We start from the raw sequence: 22,477 nt of genomic DNA, 5'->3' as shown, positions 1-22,477 counted from the left end.
TCAGTTAAATACTCCTTTCTTTGGGCTGAATCTAACATCTACTTCTTTGGGTTTAAAATGTACACAAACTCAAAGATGTCTGTTCTCATAATTATCCCCAACTTCAAAATAAAATTACCAAGAAGATTAAGGAACTGGCAACCCAATGGTCACATGGATAAATATAAAAATATTGTAAAATCGTACATCATGCTAAAGTTTCACTTCCTCCAAACAACTCCTATAATCTTACTTTCATCCTATTGCAAACCAGACAATTATTCTCAAACTCAGACACAAAAGTTATCTTATCATGAACTTACTGTTAAGGGGGTTTTACACATAGCGATATCGCTAGCGATATCGCTATAACGTCACCGATTTTGTGACGTGCTAGCGATATCGCTATGTGTGATACTTACCTCCGACCGGCTTCCCCGCTGTCCATCGCTGATCGTGCGAGAATGTCCGGCTCCATCTCTCGTCGTCAGCTTCCTGCTGGGCTTCCTGTTGTGACGACGAGCGACAAGTGGAGGCGGGCGGGAGGACGTCAGGATTGCTGTGTGTGAAAGGTGAGTATCGTGCGCTGCGTCGCTGCTGCATCGCTGTAAGGTCTGCCTGTGTGATACCTCACTAGCGATCATTTAGCGATGCACCAGCGATCCTGACCGGGTCGGATCGCTGATGCATCACTAAATGTAAAGGGGCCTTTAGAACAGAACTTGGAGCTTTGCCCTTCCAGACATAACTATTTATTACATTGCAATACACCTATGACTTTGCTGAGAAATGGTTTAACAAAACAAAAACAAAATTTGGTAAGATTAGTGGCACAAAAAAAAATCTTAAGTTGACAGAATGGGCAGCTCTATAGGGTGGTGACACCCGTAAAAAGTATACAGTATTATGTGCTACTCTAACACCTGGCACCAGTTAACTCCACTCTATGCCAGCAAATTAACTACCCTTCGTATGTATGACATGTGATTCAATGACCCCTTGGGAACTTAAGCTTCACTATAATGAGATTCAATGAAGCCTTGGGAACTTGGGCTTCACTATAAGGGCAGTCTCACACATCCAGATAATTCCGGTACCGGAGCTATCAGTGTCTATGTGTCCTTGTGGATACGTGCTACATCCGTGTGGCACACGTGTGGCGACCGTGTGCCGCAAGTGTGCCACATCCGGACCACATGGACGGTCACCGGGGAAGAAACTTTATAGTAAGCGCTATTCCCCTGTGGCTGGTGCTGAAGGCGGCTGTCATTCTTCTCTCCTGCTCTGCTGGCAACAGCGAGCAGGAGAGAAAGAATGAATGGAAGCCTGATGTGGAGTACCCCCTCTGTTTGTGAACCAACCCCAACCAGACAAAGGGATGAAACGCGTGTTGAGGGGTTTTGGGGACACCACACACAGGAGACCATCACACATGTAAGTGTTATTCTAATTTATCAGGATTTTATACTGGCACTGTTTACATGTGATATAGGTCCGTTGATGTTGGTCATTTCCCCTATTATCGATAAGTAGTGACCTTAATAATCTATTAGGAATTTTTTGCATGATTATGTTGTGAATTACTCTGAATGAGGTAAATAAAGGATAAATTATATTGGCACTCTATACTGGATTTTCTTTTGCAGGATTTTTGCACACCATTGCTTTCTACAGGTGAAAAATGGTGAAAAAACGCTGAAAGAATTGACATGTTGCAGATTTTCATAAACACTGCAGTTTCTGATATTTGATAGATTTTGCTGGTACTGTCAAATTGAGCTTTTCTGCAAAAAAGAAACAGAAAAAAAATTGCAAAAATGCCACGTGTGAACATGACCTTTGTCTGGCTATGATGCAGAAATTATGGTACTAGTTGACCCACAACACAATTTTCTCCTTTTACAAAAGTCTGTTAATACTTTCTACATTCTCAAACTATACTGAAGTCTGTCACTTGGTTTGAAACCTAATGATTTTATTCCAAAAGTATATAAATGCATTAATGACTGATAATACTCCAAGCGAGAGCAATTTTCTTTGAGGTGGGTGCTATGTTTTCTTTTTTGGAAGTCAAACAGGTCTTCAAACCCTTTAATGGTAATACCATTGTGAGAACTCAGAAGAACATATCTAAATAAATGGTGTTGCTCATCTGTCATTATGGCCAAATTGTATCCTGAGTCTCCTAAGTTATGGTGGAGATGTGGTACAACCCTAGTACCCTACTTCATATGACATTAATGTCCCATTATTTCACTTACACTTTCTTGGAAAGCAGAAGAATCTAAGAAGAATCACACAAGTTCAAAATACTAATCCTACATTAAAAAAAATAATAAAATTTGAGAGTCGTCAGAAGTGGGATGCCTTTTAATGGCCAAATGGAAAGATGGTAAAAAATAGCAAGCTTTCAAAACCCCTCAGGGGTCTTCATGGGGAATAGTATAACATGAAATTTGAAAGGCCACCAAACTGTCTGGCAAAAAAGAAGTAAATGAAAACGTGTCTGTACTTGGTCCAATGCATGGATCAAAATTACGCACACAAGTCTAGGAGTCCGTGAATTACTGACAGCACATATTGTCAATTTGCCATCTATGTGAATAGGGGAAGCTTTGTAATTTTTAATTTCTCCATATGAGAATATCACTGATGGAACCAGTAATGGTAAAAACTGACACACTGACCAAACAGTGATAAAACTCAGATAAACAAAACACTGAGGAAAATCAGATTAAAAATACTCATGAAAAACAGACCATTTTTCGCTTACCAGAAAAATCACTGACGTCTGAATGAGGCCTTAACAAAAGCCATTTCTACATACTCCCAACTGTTCATTCTAGAAAATATCATACCTTATGCCATTATTTTTTTCCAAGACTTTTGGAAGTAATTGTAAGTGTTTTCATGCATTTTTATGGAATAAGACAAATAATGGAATTGAAACACTGCTGGACTGCAGAATTCTGTTGCCTTTCGCTTCTTTTTCTTCCATTATAGGTCGTAAATAGCATTTTTGGAGTAGGATGCAAATTCAAAGAAACAGCTTTACATTGTATTTCTGCAAATTTAATACTTAGAATTCATTAAAGGTTTCACAAAGATCTTGTAAAATGAAGAAATAGGAAACCACAATGTTAAATAGGGAACCACCTAAAACCTACAGAGATGGCAATGTTATTTTCACGTGATACATCAAATAGAGCTTTACTGCTGAACTAAAGTATTGCCATGGGGAAACTGTATACTGGAGAGTACACCTACTGACCATCGGTACAAAGTTTTACAGCAACAAAGGTTTACTACTGCAAACACTTTTATCACCACATAGATAAACGACCTAAAATCAAAGGGGTAATTGTATTGTTCCTGATGCGCACTAATATAAAACAATGCCCATCCAATCATACCTGGCGGTATATACAATATTTTGTAGCGGGTGGCAATTTGCACATACATGTCTTAGTGACGGTAGCACACTCATTTCTTCTGATTGTATTACTAAGAAAAAAATTGGATTAGAAATTCAGACCTACCACATTTTATACTTGTGTTTTCTATGCCTACATTCTACTGATTCTCTTCCTAGCCGTAGAGAGTGATGGTACATGCTCTGCCTTCACTCTGTCGAAGTGCTCATCCAGACGTCTGTTTTGTGCGTATGAGCTCTATCTATATTTTTCATGAGTAGAACTCATACACATTATAGTCTTGGTGGCTGTTCACCTGTCAGCATATTTTTGTGGACCAAGCAGTCTGCTCAATATCATGGAGTCATGTCCCATTTACTTTAAGCTGAGCCATGGATCAAACTCGCCAATGCAGGTCCATGAATCGCTAAAAAAAATGTTTTTTATTCACTCTTTGATAAGAGAAGCTTGAGAAACCTCCAGCTGTTTGTTTGGGTTTTTTTCACTCAAGAAAAGCTGATGAAATTCTAGAGCCTCATTCACACTTTCAGTATTCTGTCAGTATTTTACATCAGTATTTGGAAGCCAAAACCAGGATTTGGTGAAAAATGCAGAAGTGGTGACAAGTTTCTATTATACTTTTCCTCTAAGGCTGGGATCACACATGCGAGAAACTCGGACGAGTCTCGCATCTTAATACCCGGCACTCGGAGCGGAGCTTGCAGCTGCATGTAATTCTATGCAGCCGCACACTCCGCTCCCGAGTGCCGGCGGCAGTGCCGGGTATTAAGATGCGAGACTCGTCCGAGTTTCTCGCATGTGTGATCCCGGCCTAATTGTTCCTCTCCTGGTTTTGGCTTACAAAACACTGATGTAAATTGCTGACCACATACTGAACGTGTGAACATGGCTTAGGCTGGAGTCACACTAACCTGCGTAAAATACGGTCAGTATTTTACATGCGTAATACGGATGACAGACCCCTAAACAGTGCTCCGTATGTCATCCGTAATCAAGGTGTGGTCGCGTATTTTGCGCATGTCAGCATCCGTATGTAATCTGTATGGCATCCGTATGGTGAGATTTTCTCGCAGGTTTGCAAAATGGACATATAATGGAGTCCTATGACAGTTTTAATAAAGAAATGAAAGAATAGATATAGACACATAGAATGCATATATATATATATATATGTATTCTATGTGTCTATATCTATTCTTTCATTTCTTTATTAAAACAGTCAGTGTGAGTTTACTGTATCGTGCACTGAATTGCCGGCTTTGCTAAAAGACACCGGGTGCGTATTTCTCGCAAGTCACATGTGTGCTCCGTGTGTAATCCGTATTTTTTGCGCACCCATAGACTTGCATTGGCGTACTACGGCCGTAGTACGCTGACAATCGCAGCATGCTGCGAGTGGCACGGAGCGTAGGATACTGAGGAGAAATATATGCCTGGTGCGAGTGACCCCATAGAGAATCATTGGTCCGTGTCTAATGCATGCTTTTTGCGCCTCTCACGCACCCGTATTCCTCGCCAGTGTGACTCCGGCCAAAAAGGCAAAAACTGACACTGACCAGACATTAAACATACAGTATAGATCCTATAGTGAATTGACCATACTCGGATCAGGAAGTGTCTCTCAACAAGAACAGACACTTGCCCAGGTAATATGTATAGGAATGGGGATGATATTGTTTGATTTTGTCTGAGTTCATGAAGAGACGCCACAACGGTGGAGGGCTATGTGTGTTTCTATTGATGGCAATACCATGCCCTTAACTTACTTGTGATCCATTGCTGTGTTTCTCTGCCCAATATATTCGAGCTGCGCTGTCATTGCATATTGATGTATGTGCACATGCAAAAGAAATATTGATTGTGGATATGCAATGATTATATATTTATCTCATCTGAAATATCAAATTATTTTTAATATGGTATAATAGACAGAATTAATGATTTGGGTATTTGTGTGTCCCCTTTCTAGCTGGCCTCTGTTTGCATGGTTTGAGGCACCAATCTGTTTTATTTGTATCGTGTCATATTTTGAATATTTAATAAATTTATTTGTTTTATAAATTGTTGTAGAGAGACACTTCATGATCCGAGTATGGTCAATTCACTATAGGATCTATATTTTTAATCACATGTTATGGAGTGTTGCCCATCCTCTTGTTTGGGTAACATGCTTATTACTGACCAGACATTGTGGAAAATCTGACATTAATCAAACTGAAACATTTTTTGCATACAACAAAAAACACTGAGGTGTGAAAAAGCCCCAAAAACGAGATTTGCCTGATTGATCATTCATAAGGCTAAGTTCACATGAGCGTATAAAAAATCATCCTAGTTTCATCTGGGAAAAAATCAGGCAATTTTCATCTCGATTGTCCTCCACATGCAATCTGTTTTTCTATATCCGCAGTTATTAAAATTGACAAAACTAAATACAGTTTCTGATGCTAAAAGATTGCAATATATCTGTAAAAATTGGTTGTTACAAGATTGATCCATATGGGATCTGAATTTTTTGCCAACCTATAGACTAGAACAGGCGAGTCTCATCTTCACATGGAAGAAACTAGTGTATGCTGCGGTTATTTTTCAAGCACAGATTCGGGCCATAAAAAAAACACTCATCTGAACAGTGCAATTGAATAACATTGGTCTGATTGCTGTCAGTTTTTTCACGGACAGAATTCGGACCTTTTATATGATTGTGGAAACTCGGCCAAAGGCCGGGGTCACACTTGCGAATGTGATGCGAGAAACTCGCGTGAGTCTCTCGCATCAATACCCAGCACTGCAGCCAGCATTCGGGATTGGAGTGTGCGGCTGCATGAGTTTCTCGCATCACACTCGCAAGTGTGATCCGGGCCTTACAGTAAAACACAACCACTTTTAAAGGGGTTGTCAGTTTTGGTAAAAACTAAAACAGGCATTATAACTTTTACTACTGAAGCACTGTAAACATAACCATTGAGGAGCAGTGGCTGAGGTAGCTCTTGAGTGGTAGGGCCTTCAGCAGGTAAGCAGTACTTATTTCAAAGCTTAGGTAGCAAACTAGACAACCTCTTTAATGCAGAAAAGTTTGTTACATTGTTCTGCTACCAGACTTGTTGTACACGTTCAAGTCTATACACATTTTCTTTTTCTGTACACATTCTACATGTGGTTTCCAGAAAAACTGGTAACATGACCAAACGCTGATATCCGATCTAAAACGCTGATGAAATACGGTCTGTTTTTAAACCGGCTACATTTATACATCCATTTCCATCTTTACATTATTGTAAAGCAGACCATTTTGTGCATTCATGTTGAATCTGGTTTTTTTCTGATCAGTTAAGGAGAATGTAAACTGATGAACTTTTTTATACACAGACTCAGTTAAAAATGAATTAAACACAAATGAAACACAGAGGTAAAAAGGATGTCTTCCATTTTTCACCTATTTTATCAGATCTCTATAAACTTTAATTGCCGAGTCTGATCACCAAAAATGGATGATAAGATGACCTGCTCTGAGCCTCAGGCCTCTTTCACACATCAGTTTTTTAGAATCAGTTGCAATCTGTCAAAGTTTGAAAAAAACTTATCTTGCGCAGATTGCGAAAAACTATGCAACGGATCCATTTTTTTTTTTACAGATTCGTCACAGCAGATGTAGGGGTTAAATTAAAGGAATAGAAATTATTCTGGTCATGCTCAATTATAGGAGAGAGACCAGAATCTGCAACATGTGCACATACCAAAAACGGAATCAGTCGCCGGATTCCGTCTTTTGACAGACAGCGAAGGATCCTGCACCCACAGGCTTCCATTGTAGCCAACGATGGACGGCGCTGGATTCGTCGTTGTTCGATTTTCCGACAGATCCGTCGAACAACGGATGAAACGTGCAGCCATCTGTCGCTAATACAAGTCTATGAGTAAAAAACGGACCCAGCGGCATCAGTCGCTGGATCCGTTTTTTTCAAAAAACGATGGATTGTGACTGATGGACAAAAAACTGATGTGTGAAAGAGGCCTAAATTATCCCCTTATGACACGTTCAGATGTTCAGTATTTGGTCAGTATTTTACCTCAATATTTGTAAGCCAAAACCAGGAGTGGAACAATCAGAGGAAAAGTATAATAGAAACACGTCACCACTTCTAGATTTATCACCCACTCCTGGTTTTATCTTATAAATAATGATGTAAAAAGCTCACCAAATACGGAAAGTGTGAATGTGGCCTTATGATTCCATTGAATTGGTGAAGCATAGAGTTGAGCAACTTTGGTCGGATCGGGTTTCATGAAACAAAATTTGTTTCAGATGAAACTGGTCCGACTAGGGCAAAAAAAGTCGGAGTTTCATCCGAAACCCGACCCCAATAATAATAATAATCTTTATTTTTATATAGCGCTAACAAATTCCGCAGCGCTTCACACATCATCATCACTGTCCCCGATGGGGCTCACAATCTAAATTCCCTATTAGTATGTCTTTAGAATGTGGGAGGAAACCGGAGTGCCCGGAGGAAACCCACGCAAGCACGGGGAGAACATACAAACTCCTTGCAGATGTTGTCCTTGGTGGGATTCGAACCCAGGACCCCAGCGCTGCAGCGCTAACCACTGAGCCACCGTGCCGCAATGCAAGTAAATGTGAAATAAAAGTCGGCATTGAGCAAATTTTGTTTCATGAAACCCGATCCGACCAAAGTCGTTCAACTCTAGTGAAGCATGTTGATGGGACATATGCTGTATGTCTGATTTTACATGCACCTTTAATTTATTCCGAGGTGCTATCTTCTACTATACAAAGTTAAGCTTATATGCTACTTAACCCTTTCGCGCCAGAGCCTGTTTTTGCCTTCGTGACGGGCCAATTTTTTCAATTCTTACCAGTGTCACTTTATGAGGTCATAACTCTAGAACGCTTCAACGGAGATCCTGCTGATTATGACACTGTTTTCTCATGACATATTGTAATTCATGATAGTGGTAAAATTTGTGACTGTGATGTGACTAGAGGGACTCTAACCCAGTGTCTCAGGGGTAGAGTCCTGTGTCTATACACCAGTGCTCACATTGCCAAGCTCTGTGAGCATAAACAGGGTGCGGCATTTCTGTTTGGCAGTCGGGCGGCTCTGTGAGGTAACAGAGTCCGACTTTGTACATACTAGGTGGAGTTAACCCCGTGTGTTCCTCTATTGTACCGCCAAATAATGTCCGCCATTACCGAGGAGCAGTTTGTCATCTCTGCACGGTGGACTCCGGGTTGCGATTGCACTTTATTATATTTTATATTTAGTGCGATTCGCAACCCTAACAGTATACTAGCGCCAGAGTCTGGCTCTAATGGCGGACGAGCAGCGACTTCTTGCGTGCATCCGGCAGCTGGAGGGCAGGTTGGTGGCCCTTGAGCGTCCAGCCTCTGCTGCAGATGTTACCGCGGTCGCGCTGCAGGCAGCCACTGAGGCTGTCTCCCGTGTGTCCACTGCCATCTCTGTCCCGACTTTGTTGCACCTTCCGCCGCCCAAGAAGTTCTCGGGCGATAGTGTATCATGTAAGGGTTTTGTGAGCCAGGGCGCTATACAGCTAGAGTTGCTGGCTGCACGATTCCCCTCCAAGCAGGCTAAGGTGGGATTTATCATTTCCCTCTTCTCGGGCAGGGCTTTGGAGTGGGCCACACCGCTGTGGGAGCGTGGTGATCATGTGGTGCAGAGTGCCACTCTGTTCTTGGCCACACTAAAGCAGGTCTTCTTGGGACTTCAAATCACCCATAACACCGCGCTCCGGCTGCTAGCATTATCACAGGGCTCGTCCTTGGTCAGCCACTTCACCATCCAGTTCAGGACGCTGGCTTCTGAGTTAGAGTGGCCAGATAAGGTCCTCATACCGGCGTTCTGGAGAGGTTTGGCTGACCATGTAAAGGATGCCCTGGCCACCAGGGAGGTTCCCGCCACACTGGAGGAGCTCATTACTGTCTCCACCCATATTGACCTTCACTTTACCGAGTAAAGGTTGGAACGGTCCCAGTGTAGGCAGAGGTTTAGGTTGGCACCTAGCTTTGCCAAACCTCTGGCATCTCCCGTTCGGGCGTCCAAGCCTCAGGGGGCCATGTGCTCTTCTCGTGCGGGATCCAGGTCCCAGTCCGCTCGAGTACTTATGGTCTGTCCTGTTTGCCGGCAGTCTGGTCTCCTTGCCAATGGTGCCCACACTAGAATCAGCGACATTTTCCTCCAAGCTGACCTTTAAAGGAACACTTGAAGCTGGTTCTTCCCCTTTGGCAGTGGAGGTTTGCATGGACTCCGGAGTGGAAGGCAATTTCATGTCTTCAGCCTTCGCTCAACAACAAGCAATAGCCCTGGCTATGATGGCCAAGCCAGTCACTGTCAGAGCAGTGAACGGCGCAAATCTACCCTATCAAATTACCCACCAGACCGCCCCGTTGGTACTCTCGGTGCCTCCGTCTCATCAGGAGACGATATCGCTCCTCGTCATGCTGGAGGGTATCGATCAGGTCCTCTTAGGGTTCCCCTGGTTACGGTTGCACTCTCCCCATATAGAGTGGTCCTCGGGGAGGATTCTCGGTTGGGGTAAAGCTTGTGAGGGTAGATGGCAGAGGGAGTGCATTCAGGTTGCTTCCACCAAAGTCCCCGCAGATCTTTCCTCTCTCCCCAAACACTATCAACAGTATGCAGACGTGTTCTCAAAAAGAGCGGCGGAGACTCTTCCGCCACATCGCCCCTACAACTGTCCCATTGACCTCTTGCCTGGTGCTAAGCCTCCTTGGGGTCGAGTCTATCCCCTTTCTCTCCCAGAGACAGAGGCAATGTCTCAATATATCAGGGAGAATCTGGCAAGGGGGTTCATTAGGAAGTCGGTGTCACCTGCTGGGGCGGGATTCTTCTTCATCCAGAAGAACGGAGAACTATGTCCCTGCATCGATTACAGGGGTCTTAACGCTATCACCGTTGAGAATAAATACCCTTTTCCCTGATATCGGAGCTGTTTGATAGGCTACGGAGAGCGAGAGTGTTTACCTATCTCGATCTGCGGGGGCTTACAACCTGATTCGCATTCGCGAGGGGGACGAATGGAAGACAGCATTTAACACCAGGGACGGGCACTATGAATATCTGGTGATGCCCATCAGGCTCTGTAATGCCCCGGCCGTTTTCCAAGACTTTGTGAACGATATCTTCCGGGATATGCTTACCATCTCGGTAGTAGTCTATCTGGATGATATTCTCATCTACTCTCCAGATATCGACTCCCACCGGAGAGATGTTCGCAAAATTTTCGACCTCCTGCGGTCAAACTCCTTCTATGCCGAGTTGGAGAAGTGTGTGTTTGAGCAGGAGTCCTTGCCTTTCTTGGGCTATATCATTTCAACCCAGGGATTGGCTATGGATCCTGCCAAGCTACAGGCGGTGATGAATTGGCAGGAGCCCCATTCTCTCAAAGCGGTGCAGCGCTTTATGGGGTTCATAAACTACTATAGCCAATTCATCCCCCACTTCTCGACTTTGGTAGCCCCCTTGGTGGCCCTCATCAAGAAGGGCGCAAATCCCAAGTTGTGGTCGGTGCAGGTCTCCGAGGCCTTCTCCTCCATTAAGCCCAATTTCGCTAGTGCTCCCATTCTACATCGCCCCGATGTAGATAAGCCTTTCATACTGGAGGTGGATGCCTCTTCCGTCGGTGCTGGAGCGGTCCTTTTTCAGAAGGATGCGCAAGGTCGGAAGCAGCCATGCTTCTTTTTCTCCAAGACCTTCACACTGGTGGAAAGGAATTATTCCATTTGGGACAGGGAGTTGCTAGTGATGAAGTTCGCCTTTTCAGAGTGAAGACACCTCCTGGGGGGGGCACGCCACCCTTTCCAGGTGTTCACCGTCCACAAGAACTTGGTGTATTTGCAAACGGCCCAGCGGCTGAACTCTCACCAGGCCAGATGGTCCCTGTTCTCCCCGTTCCACTTTACCCTACACTTTCTCTCTGGGGAGAACGTCCGCGCCGATGCTCTTTCTCACTCCGTGGTGTCATCGGAGCAGGAGGAGCCTCGGCTGATTGTCCCATCCGAGAGCCTGAGGACCATGGCTCCGGTCGCCATTGAGTCAGTCCCTTCGGACAAGATATTTGTCCCTGCCCGTCTGCGACTGGAGGTCCTCTCTTGGGCTCACTCGTCCAGGGTGGGTGGACATTTTGGGACAAACCGGACCTCTGAGCTTCTGGTGAGGACGTACTGGTGGCCGCATATGGTCCGTGACGTCAGGGACTATATTCTGGCGTGCATCTCTTGCGCCTAGAATCAGTTCCCTCGGCAGCAGCCCGCTTAGCTACTTTACCCCCTGCCGGTAGCAGACAGGCCCTGGGAGGTGGTCGGTATGGACTTTGTGGTGGGACTGCCCAAGTCCAGGGGCAGCACCATCATTTGGGTTGTCACCGACCATTTCTCCAAGATGGTGCACCTGATACCACTTTCTCGGTTACCTTCTGCACGGGGCCTGGCAGCGCTGTTCAATAAGCACGTTTTCTGCCTGCACAGTATGCCGGACAAGATTGTAAGCAACCAGGGTCCTCAGTTTGCGTCTCGGTTCTGGAGAGAGCTCTGTACCCTGCTCAGCATTGAGCTAAATCTCTCCTTGGCCTATCATCCCGTGACGAAAGGGTTGGTAAAGAGGGCCAACCAGACCCTGGTCACATATCTGCGACATTTTGTCTCGGTCAGGCAGGATGACTGGGCATCCTTGCTGCTGTGGGCGGAGTTCGCTTTGAACAACACTGTGGCCGACTCCACCAGTCAGACCCCATTCCTCCTTAATTACAGCCAGCATCCGCGCGTTCCTGTGCCCATTCCCGTGTCGTCCACCGACTCTAGGGTGGCAGACTGGGAGGTGGAGGCACGTGACATTTGGGACCGCACTCAGGATACCATCCGGGCCTCCAAGGAGAGAATGAGGTCCTCCGCTGATGCACACCGGCGCCCCGCTCCCACCTTTGTTCCCGGCGACTTGGTGTGGCTCTCTGCTCATAACATCAGGCTGCGGGTTGAGTCCACTAAGTTGGCGCCTCACTTTATAGGTCCCTACAGGGTTCTGGAGCAGATTAACCCGGTGGTTTACCGTCTGGCATTTCCGCCACACATGGGTATCACTGACACCTTCCATGTGTCCCTCCTTAAGCCCGTTCACATGTCCCGGTTTTCAGAGTCATCTACCGGGATATCAAGCTTGTCCTCGGATGAGTACGAGGTGAACACCATTGTGGGGTGTAAGGTGGTACAGGGCAAAAAATATTATCTGGTGGACTGGAAGGGTCATGGCCCAGAGGATAGGACCTGGGAGCCTGTGGAGAATATTCGTGCTCCCCTGCTCATTGCGGCCTTTGAGCATAGCTAGGCGCAGGAGGGAGGTGGCCCTCGGAGGAGGGTAATGTTAGATGTCGAGTTTCCCCCACTGCACAGGGGGAATCTCGAGCTATGTCCTCTGCAGTCTCCCATTCCTCTGCTGTGGCAGAGAGTCCTGCTCAGCAAAGACGTCAGTCCAGACGTCTTGCCCAGGCTGATGCTAGGCGACTGGTTGCTTCTTCTGGCTCTACTATAACTCCATCCTTGAGTCAGCAGCAAGTAGACGCTTCTGGGACTAATTCCTGTCTTTTGGGTACTGAGCATGCCCGTGGGACGACCTCTTATTGGAGGCCGGAGGTCACATGCACAGGTCCCGTTCCTGCTCAGATTGGTCCACTACTGGGAAGGTCCCGGAAGGACGCTGCTATAAAAGAGCCGCATGGCCGCTCGGCCATGCACTAGTATAGGCTCTTATTGTATATTGTGTGAGTGAGGATGGATGCATGTATCTGGTGACTGACTCATTATGACTCCCCTCCCTTGGATACGTATGGTATAGGGCATAGAGTTAGAGTCAGCACCTACTAGTGGCTTGGTCTGCGCCACAGTGCTTCCATATCTCAGCACTTCACTCAGCACCATATGGTGCCATCCAGAGCTGGGCACCTTCAGTACCGCATTAAGCGTCTGCTTCCGCCAGTGTGACGCCGTGCGCCAGTCTAGCGCTTTCCTCCATTGTTCCGGGTGGTTAGTGGTGTCCGCCAGAGCGGTGCATTTTGCACATAGTGCACTTTTGTTTATTTAATTTGTTTCTTTTTGGCACCACTGTTGCGGTGCCGAGCACTAGTGTGACTAGAGGGACTCTAACACCAGTGCTCACATTGCCGAGCTCTGTAAGCATAAACAGGGTGCAGCATTTGTGTTTGGCATAGGTAGGAAAAACAGCTAATGAGGAATACAATTCTAGTTATATAATATATCAAAATTTTGAGTAAATTACTAGTGTATCCAAAATAATATGCCCGACAATGCTTAATATCTTTTGTTAATAACAAAGGTTTGACAGAGGGCTAAATGGCTAAGCAAGAATTAATAGACTGAATAGACCTAATGAAAGGCAATTTAAAGAGTAATGAATAACCTGATTCAGGACAAAGGACTGTTGATAAAGTGTGAGTGCAGAGTTACACACGTAAACACATGTAAAATAGATTACTGCCCTCATTCAAAACTATTAATAAAATGTCCAGTGCAAAGTTGCAAACACAAATGTAAATTAAATTACTGCTTACATTCAGGACTATTGATAGTGTCCAGTGCATAGTTACAAAAGTACACAGATGTAAATAAGGTTGCTGACAAATCACACCAGCGCTGCTGGGTTGCTTCTCTGGGACAGATGGTGTGGTGCAGCAACGATGTTGAAGGTCCCCACAGGTGGAGCTGTAGTCCCAGGGCAGTGTAGATGAGGTGGGGAGATGGTATAAAGAAGCAGATGTAGCAGAGCCGGGTGTAAGGTGCAAGAATAAGTTGAGGACACAAGGGCATGTAGTTCCAAAGCTTTACTCACAGTCTGTTGCGCATACAGGTGCCCACTTCGGTGTTGTGTCCTCCAGGGCAGGGTCTCAGCCAACTCCCAGGCAAGGTAAAGTACACCTTTCCAGCACTCCTCCAACATGTGCCTTCTCTGAACGTCTCCACACTAGCACTTAATCTGAAGTACTTGTAGTTGCGTATTAAACTCAAGTTCCTCCTTCTTGATGTTACGTAGAACTCTACTTGTACGGCAGACAGCTGTAGCCTGCTTCGGGGACTCCTTGCTATCAAGTCCCAGCTCACTCACATTGCTGTTGTGCCCCCAAGTCTTAGGTGGGAATAAAGTGGTGACCATTTCTATTCCTCCGGTGTCTGCTGCAGAAGCATCAGTATCCATACAACTTCGGGGGCCGGACCCCGGCCATGCGCTTCAATCTTGAGGAAGGGCTCTGCTCTGACGCTAGTCCTTAGTTCTCTTCTCCTTATGTTCCGTACTAAACTATTTTCCTTCTGAAGAATCAGGCTTTCTATGGCTCTTTCCTGTGCCAGCACCTCCAGGTCACAGGAGTCTGCTGCAGCACCTCCTTCACTCCATCCCTCTCAAGGGATCTCCTCTCACAGACTGACCTTTTCCTAATATTCTCCCGCTCTCTTGTGCAGTCTAAGCTCCACCCACCTCCCAGCACCCTTCGTGCTCCAAGCAGGGAGCCACAAAGGTTGCTCTGCTACACTACTGGTGTGCGTGTGGGATGTGAGTGTTGGAGTGTGGTCAGGTGTCTCCACCTTACCTGGATAGTGGGGTACCACACCTCAGAAGGAGGTGCAGTACCTCTGTGGCGACTTAACCCTAAGGGGTGCCACAGATAGATCATCCATATTATATTCCCCAGTAGCTCCTTTAAATGGTTAGTACAAGTTACAGTCCATTCTATTTCTAGTCCATAAAGCTATGATAAGTTCCAGTTTTGTCCATCCACTTGAAATGACTTTTTTTCATAAGTCAGAAAAATGTGTCCTGCCACATTGTTTGTGCATCAATTGGATTATTTTGCACACGTTTAAGCTGTAAACTGCAAACAGAACTTACAATTTAATAGGATATCAGAAGTTTTTTCTACTACTCCACAAAACCCTTGCAATGTACTTTCAATAGCTCTGTAATTGTTTTTATAAAGAGAATGTAACACAATTATACTTACCCCAAAAGTTCCATTCTGCAGTCTGGAGACATTAAAATGTTGGAGAGAATTGCGATTGCTTCAATATTCAGGTTATTTTCACCGAGCCTAAGGATTCAAGTTACAAAACACAGATGTTCAAGACTTTTTTTTTTATAATCATGCCCCTTTGTTATCATACACAAGTCCATAAAAGTTAATGTTCTTCTTTTAGGACTGATATTTTGGTTGGTTTGCTTCTGAACAATACTAAGTGTATTCTGAGAAAAAACAGAAGTAGCGCTGCACTGATTATAGCAGTAGTGCCCTAGCAACAGGCAAGGAGAAAGGGTGCCTTTCCTTTCCCAGGTTAATGATTAGTCAGGTACATTCCTATGTTCTGACATTGACTGTTTTTTCATTCCTGAAAGTGTTTGTGGGGCTAACCTTACTAAAAGGGGCCACACTCATCAAATAGTTGATAATGGTCACATCTATCAATCGACCTCTGACACACATGCACACTCGGCTCATCTTGTGATCAAAAGGCATTGGCATTGAGATCCATCTATCTCCATCATACACGTTAGAGTGATTGGTCTATAATGCTGAAATTGGCGAGTTCAGCCAATAATATTCTAAAGTTTATGGCTAGATTAAGCAAATGATGGATTGTTTTTAGGATTAGTCATGAATGCTAAATTGGTTAGGGTCCAACTACTGGCATCTCAGCCAATCTAAAGTTGGTGGCACTAAAAACAGCTGTTTGGACTGAATGTAGCTTTTTATTTTCTTTTGATTAATTTTTTCTTTATTTTACACTTTGTGCAACACAAAAGGCCATAAAAAACCATTGAGGGGCAGTTCATTATTTGACAAAATTCTTTAATATTGCTGATTTTGCCTGTAACTGCAGCTGTCTTATTGCCCAGTTACTATGTCTTAAACTGTTGATTGGTCTGCAAGTAGATAACAAGGCATGTCATATCAATAACACCAATCAACAGGTAACACTATATGTATAACATGGTAATAATCTGAAACAATCATCAAATAATCTATATTCTATAATCTATATTGCTATAACATCAATCGTTATTAAATACCGTAAGAGGCATTATGTAAAACAGATTATTGAAGCAACGCTTTCCCAAGAATACATAAAGTGTCATGGATTTTTATAAAGGGATAGGACAACTTACATCCTAGCTACCATACTTATTTAATTAGCAGATACAAAACGCATTCAGCTGAGGGACATCATCAATAGACAACTGTTCCTTGACATGAAAAACCTCAAGGGCTAAAATAAATAGAGCCACAAAGTGGGGCAGGTTGCTGAATGCATCATTTGGGGAGCAATCAAAATTGTTAAAAAAAACCCTGTCTTCAGTTTTGCATTACACAAATCTTCTTACACATTGCTTCTTCCTCGGTCACCATGAATTTATGCTGGATTCCACAAGGATTTAATTACGCAACTGACTTCAAAGATTGTGCACCTATGATTTAAAGTAATCTGAAAGTCACCTACTTACCATATTTTTTTACACCGATAAAGATAGGGCTGCAACTTTTTCAAGTAACCTGCATCCACATGAGTAGCTGTTAAATCAAGTTCACTAATTTCCAAGGGAATAAGGTCCAGGAAATATGCTAATACGTCAAAGTCAATGGGTGAGAAAACATTATCACTCACATTAAGACGTACCACTGATGGAGTTATTCTACTAGCTAAGCTGCTCAACTGTTGCTCAAACAAACAGTGCAGTAGATGAAGAATGTAGCGGCCAGACTCACAGTGTTCAACAATTGCCTTCACTAACCATGATGTGTACATTTCAGACTTTTTGCTTTCACCAAGATTCAGATGTTTTGAAAGAATAACTTGATTTCGAACTGACAGCAATCCAGAGAGAAACCTAAGAAATAAATCCAAATATCCAGATCCAATGCCTAGATGTTCCTGTACATCTGTATCCATAATGTCTTCAGTAATATTCTCTTCATGGGCATAATAGAAAGCTGCAAAAAATTCCTGTATGGTAAAATGGGTGAAGGACAGAACATTTTCCATGTAACCTAGCTCCTCTACACATGTTGTATCAAGAAAACTGTTTACAATGTCTTTTGGAAGTTTATGAAACATTTCAAGGTCTTTCTCATAAAATAAAGTTTCATGTTTCAGAAGGGATTGATAAGCAATCTGGCCTAAACCAAGAATCCCATGTAACACCACACCATCTTTTGTGCTGTAGACTTCACGTGAATGATGTTTCAATAAAACTAGGAGATAATGGCAGTAAATGTCAGTCATTGTCTTTGGACGCTCAATGTGAAGAGTTGGAATTCCCTTCAAAACACTACAAACTATCCAACAAAAAGCTGGGATGTAACATAATGTAAATAGAAAGTGATTGTCTTTCACCACCACAAAATGTTCACTGCCTACTTGCTCATTTTCAAAAAACTTTTGGAAATATTCTTCAATTTCAGTGACAGAGAATCCGGTAATTATGACAAAACGTTCAATACACTCAACAGGTATGTGACTTATGACGGTTGGCCTACTTGTGAGCAAAACAGTGGCATCTGGAAGAAGTTCTCCTTTTATTAAGCTGCCAATTAGCTGAGGTATTTCTGCTTTTTCATCTGGATCAAACACATAATGCTCAAAGTCTAGTTGGTTATAGGACTTAAACTCATCGAACCCATCCAAGATCACTAAGAGGTTATGGTTGTTTTTGAAAATATCATTTAACATTTGTGACAAATGTCCATGTTTTTTACATATTACCTCCCGCAAAGTTACTGGAGTATTAATTAAATTAAGATCCCTGAAAGTAAAGTTCAGCACAAAGTCAAAGTGTTGATAACCCACTGCATTTGAAAAATCCAGCAAGAGTTTTTGAACAAAAACAGTTTTCCCAATTCCTGCTACACCACTCACAAGGATTTTCTTTGGTGCCCTTCTATCATTTAAATTATCAAAAAGCTGGTGAATTTTTAGCTCACACTTGTCTTCCTTCTTGCTTTGAAGGTGAATTCGTTGTTGACCAAATGTCAGGAGCTCATTTTTCTTTATTTCCAAGCTGTAGTGTCCATTCACGAGTAGAAGGTTCACAAAATAATCAGAAAAGTAGAATTTTTTTCCATGCATACAGTTGTAAAAGTTAATGCAATCACTTCTACGTTCCAGGACCTTTTTGTGTTTCTCTATAAATTTGGAATATTCTGAAAAGAAAAAAATATTATTAATATTCCAAGTGCTACCAGAGAGCATACAATTATTTTTGCTAGAGGAAGCTAAATATTAAATGGTTATCACTAAAATTGATGTTCCAATACCCAAGGTCTTCAGGAGAGAGATATTGCTCTCTAGACTAGGTGATTGAATGAGATAAAAGGAATGAAAAAATCTTTTTACATCAAAATTCCCTAACAATATAAAATGTTTTTGCTAAATCAATGAAACCATTGAAATATTAGACCTACTTTACTCTACATTATCTACTCTTCACACTTTGCCCTACTATAAAAATTACATTTGCCCAAAATTTCTAGCTTAAAGAAAAGAAAATGACATACCTGTCAGATGAGGCGATGAAGACGTCCTCCCGCCAGCGTCCACGCGTCGCTCGTCGCCACAGCAGGAAGCCCAGCAGGAAGCTGATGACGAGAAATGGCCCAGGACGTTCTCGCGCGATCAGCGGTAACCAGCGGGGGAGCCAGTCGGAGGTAAGTATCAAGCAATATCGCTGCTGCGTCACAAAACCAGTGACGTTATAGCGATATTGCTAGCGATATCGCTATGTGTAATGGGCCCTTAAGTACCGGGAGACCATGTCACAGATGTATGGAGGAGACAGGTTGTGGGTAGCTTTGTAAGTCATAGTTAGGAATTTGAACTGGAGTCTCTGGACAACAGGAAGCCAGTGAAGGGCTTGACAGAGAGGAGAGACTGGGGAATAAAGGGGAGAGAGGTGGATTAGTCAGGCAGCAGAGGTTAGGATAGATTGGAGTGGTGCAAGTGTGCTAGAGGTGAGGCCAGAGAGTAGGAGATTGCCATAGTCGAGGCGGGAGATGAAGGGGGGCATGCTCAAGCGTTTTTGCAGTTTCTTGGTCAAGGAATGTACGGATCCTGGAAATATTTTTGATTTGGAGTCGGCAGGAGGAGGTAAGGGCTTGGATATGTGGCTTGAAAGAGAGGGCAGAGTCGAGGAACACCACGAGGCACCGAGCATGCAGGACTGGGGAAAATGAGCAGCCATTGACATTGATGGATAGGTCTGGTGGAAGGGTAGAGTGAGATGGGAAAAGATGATGATTTCTGTTTTTTCCATGTTCAGTTTTGGAAAGCGATCAGAAAAGAAAGATGAAATAGCGGACAGACATTGTGGGATTTTGGTCAGTAAGGTGGTGATGTCAGGTCCAGAGAGGTAGATCTGCATGTCATCGGCGCAGAGATGATACTGCAAACCATGGGACTCTATGACCTGTCCCAGGCTGAAGGTGTAGATGGAGAAGAGTAGGGGTCCTAGAACTGAGCCTTGGGGAACACCAACAGACAGGGGGCAAGGTGAGGAGGTGGTTTGGGAGAAGGAGACACTGAATGTTTGTTCTGTTAGATGTGACAAAATCCAGGATAGGGCCAAATCTGAGATGCTAAGAGATGAGAGAATCTGTAACAAGAGGGAATGGTCCACAGAGTCAAAGGCAGAAGACAGGACCAGGAGGAGGACAGAGTAGTGTCGCTTGCTCTTAGCGGTTAGTAGGTCATTGGTGACTTTAGTTAGGGAAGTTTCAGTTGAGTGATGTGGTCGGAAGCCAGTTTGTAACCGGTCAAAGAACGAGCAGGAGGAGAGGTGGGAGGACAATTCAAGATGGACATGCTGTTCCAGTAGTTTTGAGGCAGAAGTGATATTGGGCGATAGCTAGACACAAAGGATGGGTCGAGGAGGGCTTTTTGAGGATGGGTGTGATTGAGGCATGTTTGAAGGATGAGGGGAAGGCACCATTTGTAAGTGAAAGGTTGAAGAGATGTGTTGGGATGAAGACTGTGGCAAGGTTAGTGATGTGGGACCGGAGTGGGTCAAGTGTGAAAGTGGTGAGATGTGATATTGAAAGAAGGGTGGAGAGCTGATCTTCTGTCATGGTGCAGAAACTGGTTTTGGAGGAACAGGGTTGAGCAGTTAAGATGAGGGGCATTGGGAGCTGCAGGCCAAAGCTTTCTCTGAAGTTATCCATCTTCTGCTTACCGAAAAAGGCAGCAGAAATAAGAGGAGAGGGAGAAGGTTCTGGGGGACGGAGTAGAGAATTGAAAGTTTTGAAAAGCTGGTTATGGTTTTGAGACAGGGAGGATATGAGAGATGAAAAGTAAGTTTGTTTTGAGGCAGTGAGCGCAGACTTGAAGCTGGTGAGGGATTGCTTGTATGCGATAAAGTGCTCGGCAGAACAGGATCTCTTCCATCTCTGCTAAGCAACCCTGGAAGCCTGTCTCAGTTCTTTGGTCAGGCTGGTCAGCCAGGTTTGCCTGTTGATTGTATGGGTTTTGTTGTGCATGAGGGGGCAGCCGAATCGAGTGTTGCTGTTATTGTGGTGTTATATAAAATGGCAGCAGCATCTGTGTCATATAAGGAATCTATGTCTGTAATAGGGAGAAAGGACTCAGAGAGTGAGTGTAAATTGAGGTGTCTGAGAGTTCTGCGAGGGTGAGTGAGTTTGTGGAGTGGGAGTTGCGCATTAGGAGAGGATTGGCAAGAGAATGTCAGTAGGTTGTGGTCAGACAGAGGGAGGGGTGAATTAGTGAGATTAGTAAGGGAACAGAGGCGGGTGAAGATAAGGTCCAGCATGTGGCCATCTTTGTGAGTGGCCACGTAGGGCCATTGAGTGAGGCCAAATGAGGCAGTCAGTGATAAAATTTTAGAGGCAGCTGAGGTGGAAGTGTCAATGGGGATGTTGATGATAGTGGGTTATTAAGCAGAAAGGAAATAAAGTAGCCAGATGGCGAAGTGGTCGAGAAAGGTGGAGATGGCTAGTTCTGGGGGGCAATAGATGACAGCCAGCTGAAGGTTGGAGGCGGAGTAGATGTGAGCAGAGTGCACCTCAAATGAGGGAAGAGTAGTGGACGGTGGTAGTGGAATTGGAGTAAAGGAGCAGGTATCAGACAGGAGCAAGTCAACTCTTCCACCACGTTTGTTGCTGGGGTGAGGGGTGTGAGAGAGATTGAATCCACCATAAGGAAATGCAGCTGGAGAGGCTGAGTCAGAGGGGGTGAGTCAAGTTTCAATGATGCCAAGGAAGGAGAGTTTGTTAGTGATAAAGAGGCCATGGATATACGACAGTTTGTTGCAGAAAGAGCATGCATTCCATAGTGCTCCAGATAGGGGGACCGGGAGAGTGAGGGCTGGATGAATGGGTATGAGGTTTTCATGGTTGTGAATACTTGTAGAGGATCGTGGCAAGGTGTTAGAAATTAGTGTGGGGATGTGTTTAGAAGGGCCAGGATTTGAGGATACGTCGTCAGCAATGAGGAGCAGCAGCCAGAGCGTTAGAAGGTGGGAAAAGGATAGGACATGATGTGGCCATGTGTGTCTGGAGAAAAAGGATTGTATGTGGAGGAACAGTTGTGAGGAGGAGGTGAGATGGCTTGGGAGAATGGAGGGAGATATGACTAGTTCCTTACTAGGTGAAGAGATTAAAGGAGATTGTAAGAACTAAAGTACTGTAGTATGGGGGTAAAAGTGAAAAGAAACAGAAACATTGTAGTGGTTTTCTATCCCATTACCTTACAGTCAATTCCAGTCCAATTCTAGTCTAATTCAAAGTATTGCACTTAGAAAGCTGTACTTTGAAAGATGTAATTGGAAAGATGAATGTATCAGACTAAAGTCTTGATCAGACTCATGGATCTGAATATATCTTCAGCTAAGGGCAATCAGGTGTGAATGAGGAGGTGGGTGGGTATGGTCAGGCCAGATGCTAAGAGATAAGGCCCTTTTACATTTAGCGATGCACCAGCGATCCGACCAGCGATACAACCCGGT

The 22,477-nt window shown here is 44.1% G+C and overlaps 1 protein-coding gene across 1 annotated transcript in view; it reads right to left on the bottom strand.

Annotated features, from left to right (window-relative positions):
- Positions 1-22,477, bottom strand: part of LOC141100658 (NACHT, LRR and PYD domains-containing protein 3-like) — a 127,386-nt gene that overhangs the window by 79,009 nt on the left and 25,900 nt on the right. Inside the window, exons 3-4 of the mRNA XM_073589278.1 lie at positions 16,970-18,665; positions 15,474-15,560 (exon numbers count right to left, since the gene is read on the bottom strand). Of these exons, the coding sequence (XP_073445379.1) occupies positions 15,474-15,560; positions 16,970-18,665 (1,783 nt within the window). The remainder of the gene's footprint in view (positions 1-15,473; positions 15,561-16,969; positions 18,666-22,477) is intronic.

Source organism: Dendrobates tinctorius, unplaced genomic scaffold (assembly GCF_039654945.1).
Source record: "Dendrobates tinctorius isolate UK_male_01 unplaced genomic scaffold, ASM3965494v1 ptg000011l, whole genome shotgun sequence".
Classification (NCBI taxonomy): domain Eukaryota; kingdom Metazoa; phylum Chordata; class Amphibia; order Anura; family Dendrobatidae; genus Dendrobates; species Dendrobates tinctorius.
This window is presented reverse-complemented; position numbering and strand designations above follow the sequence as displayed.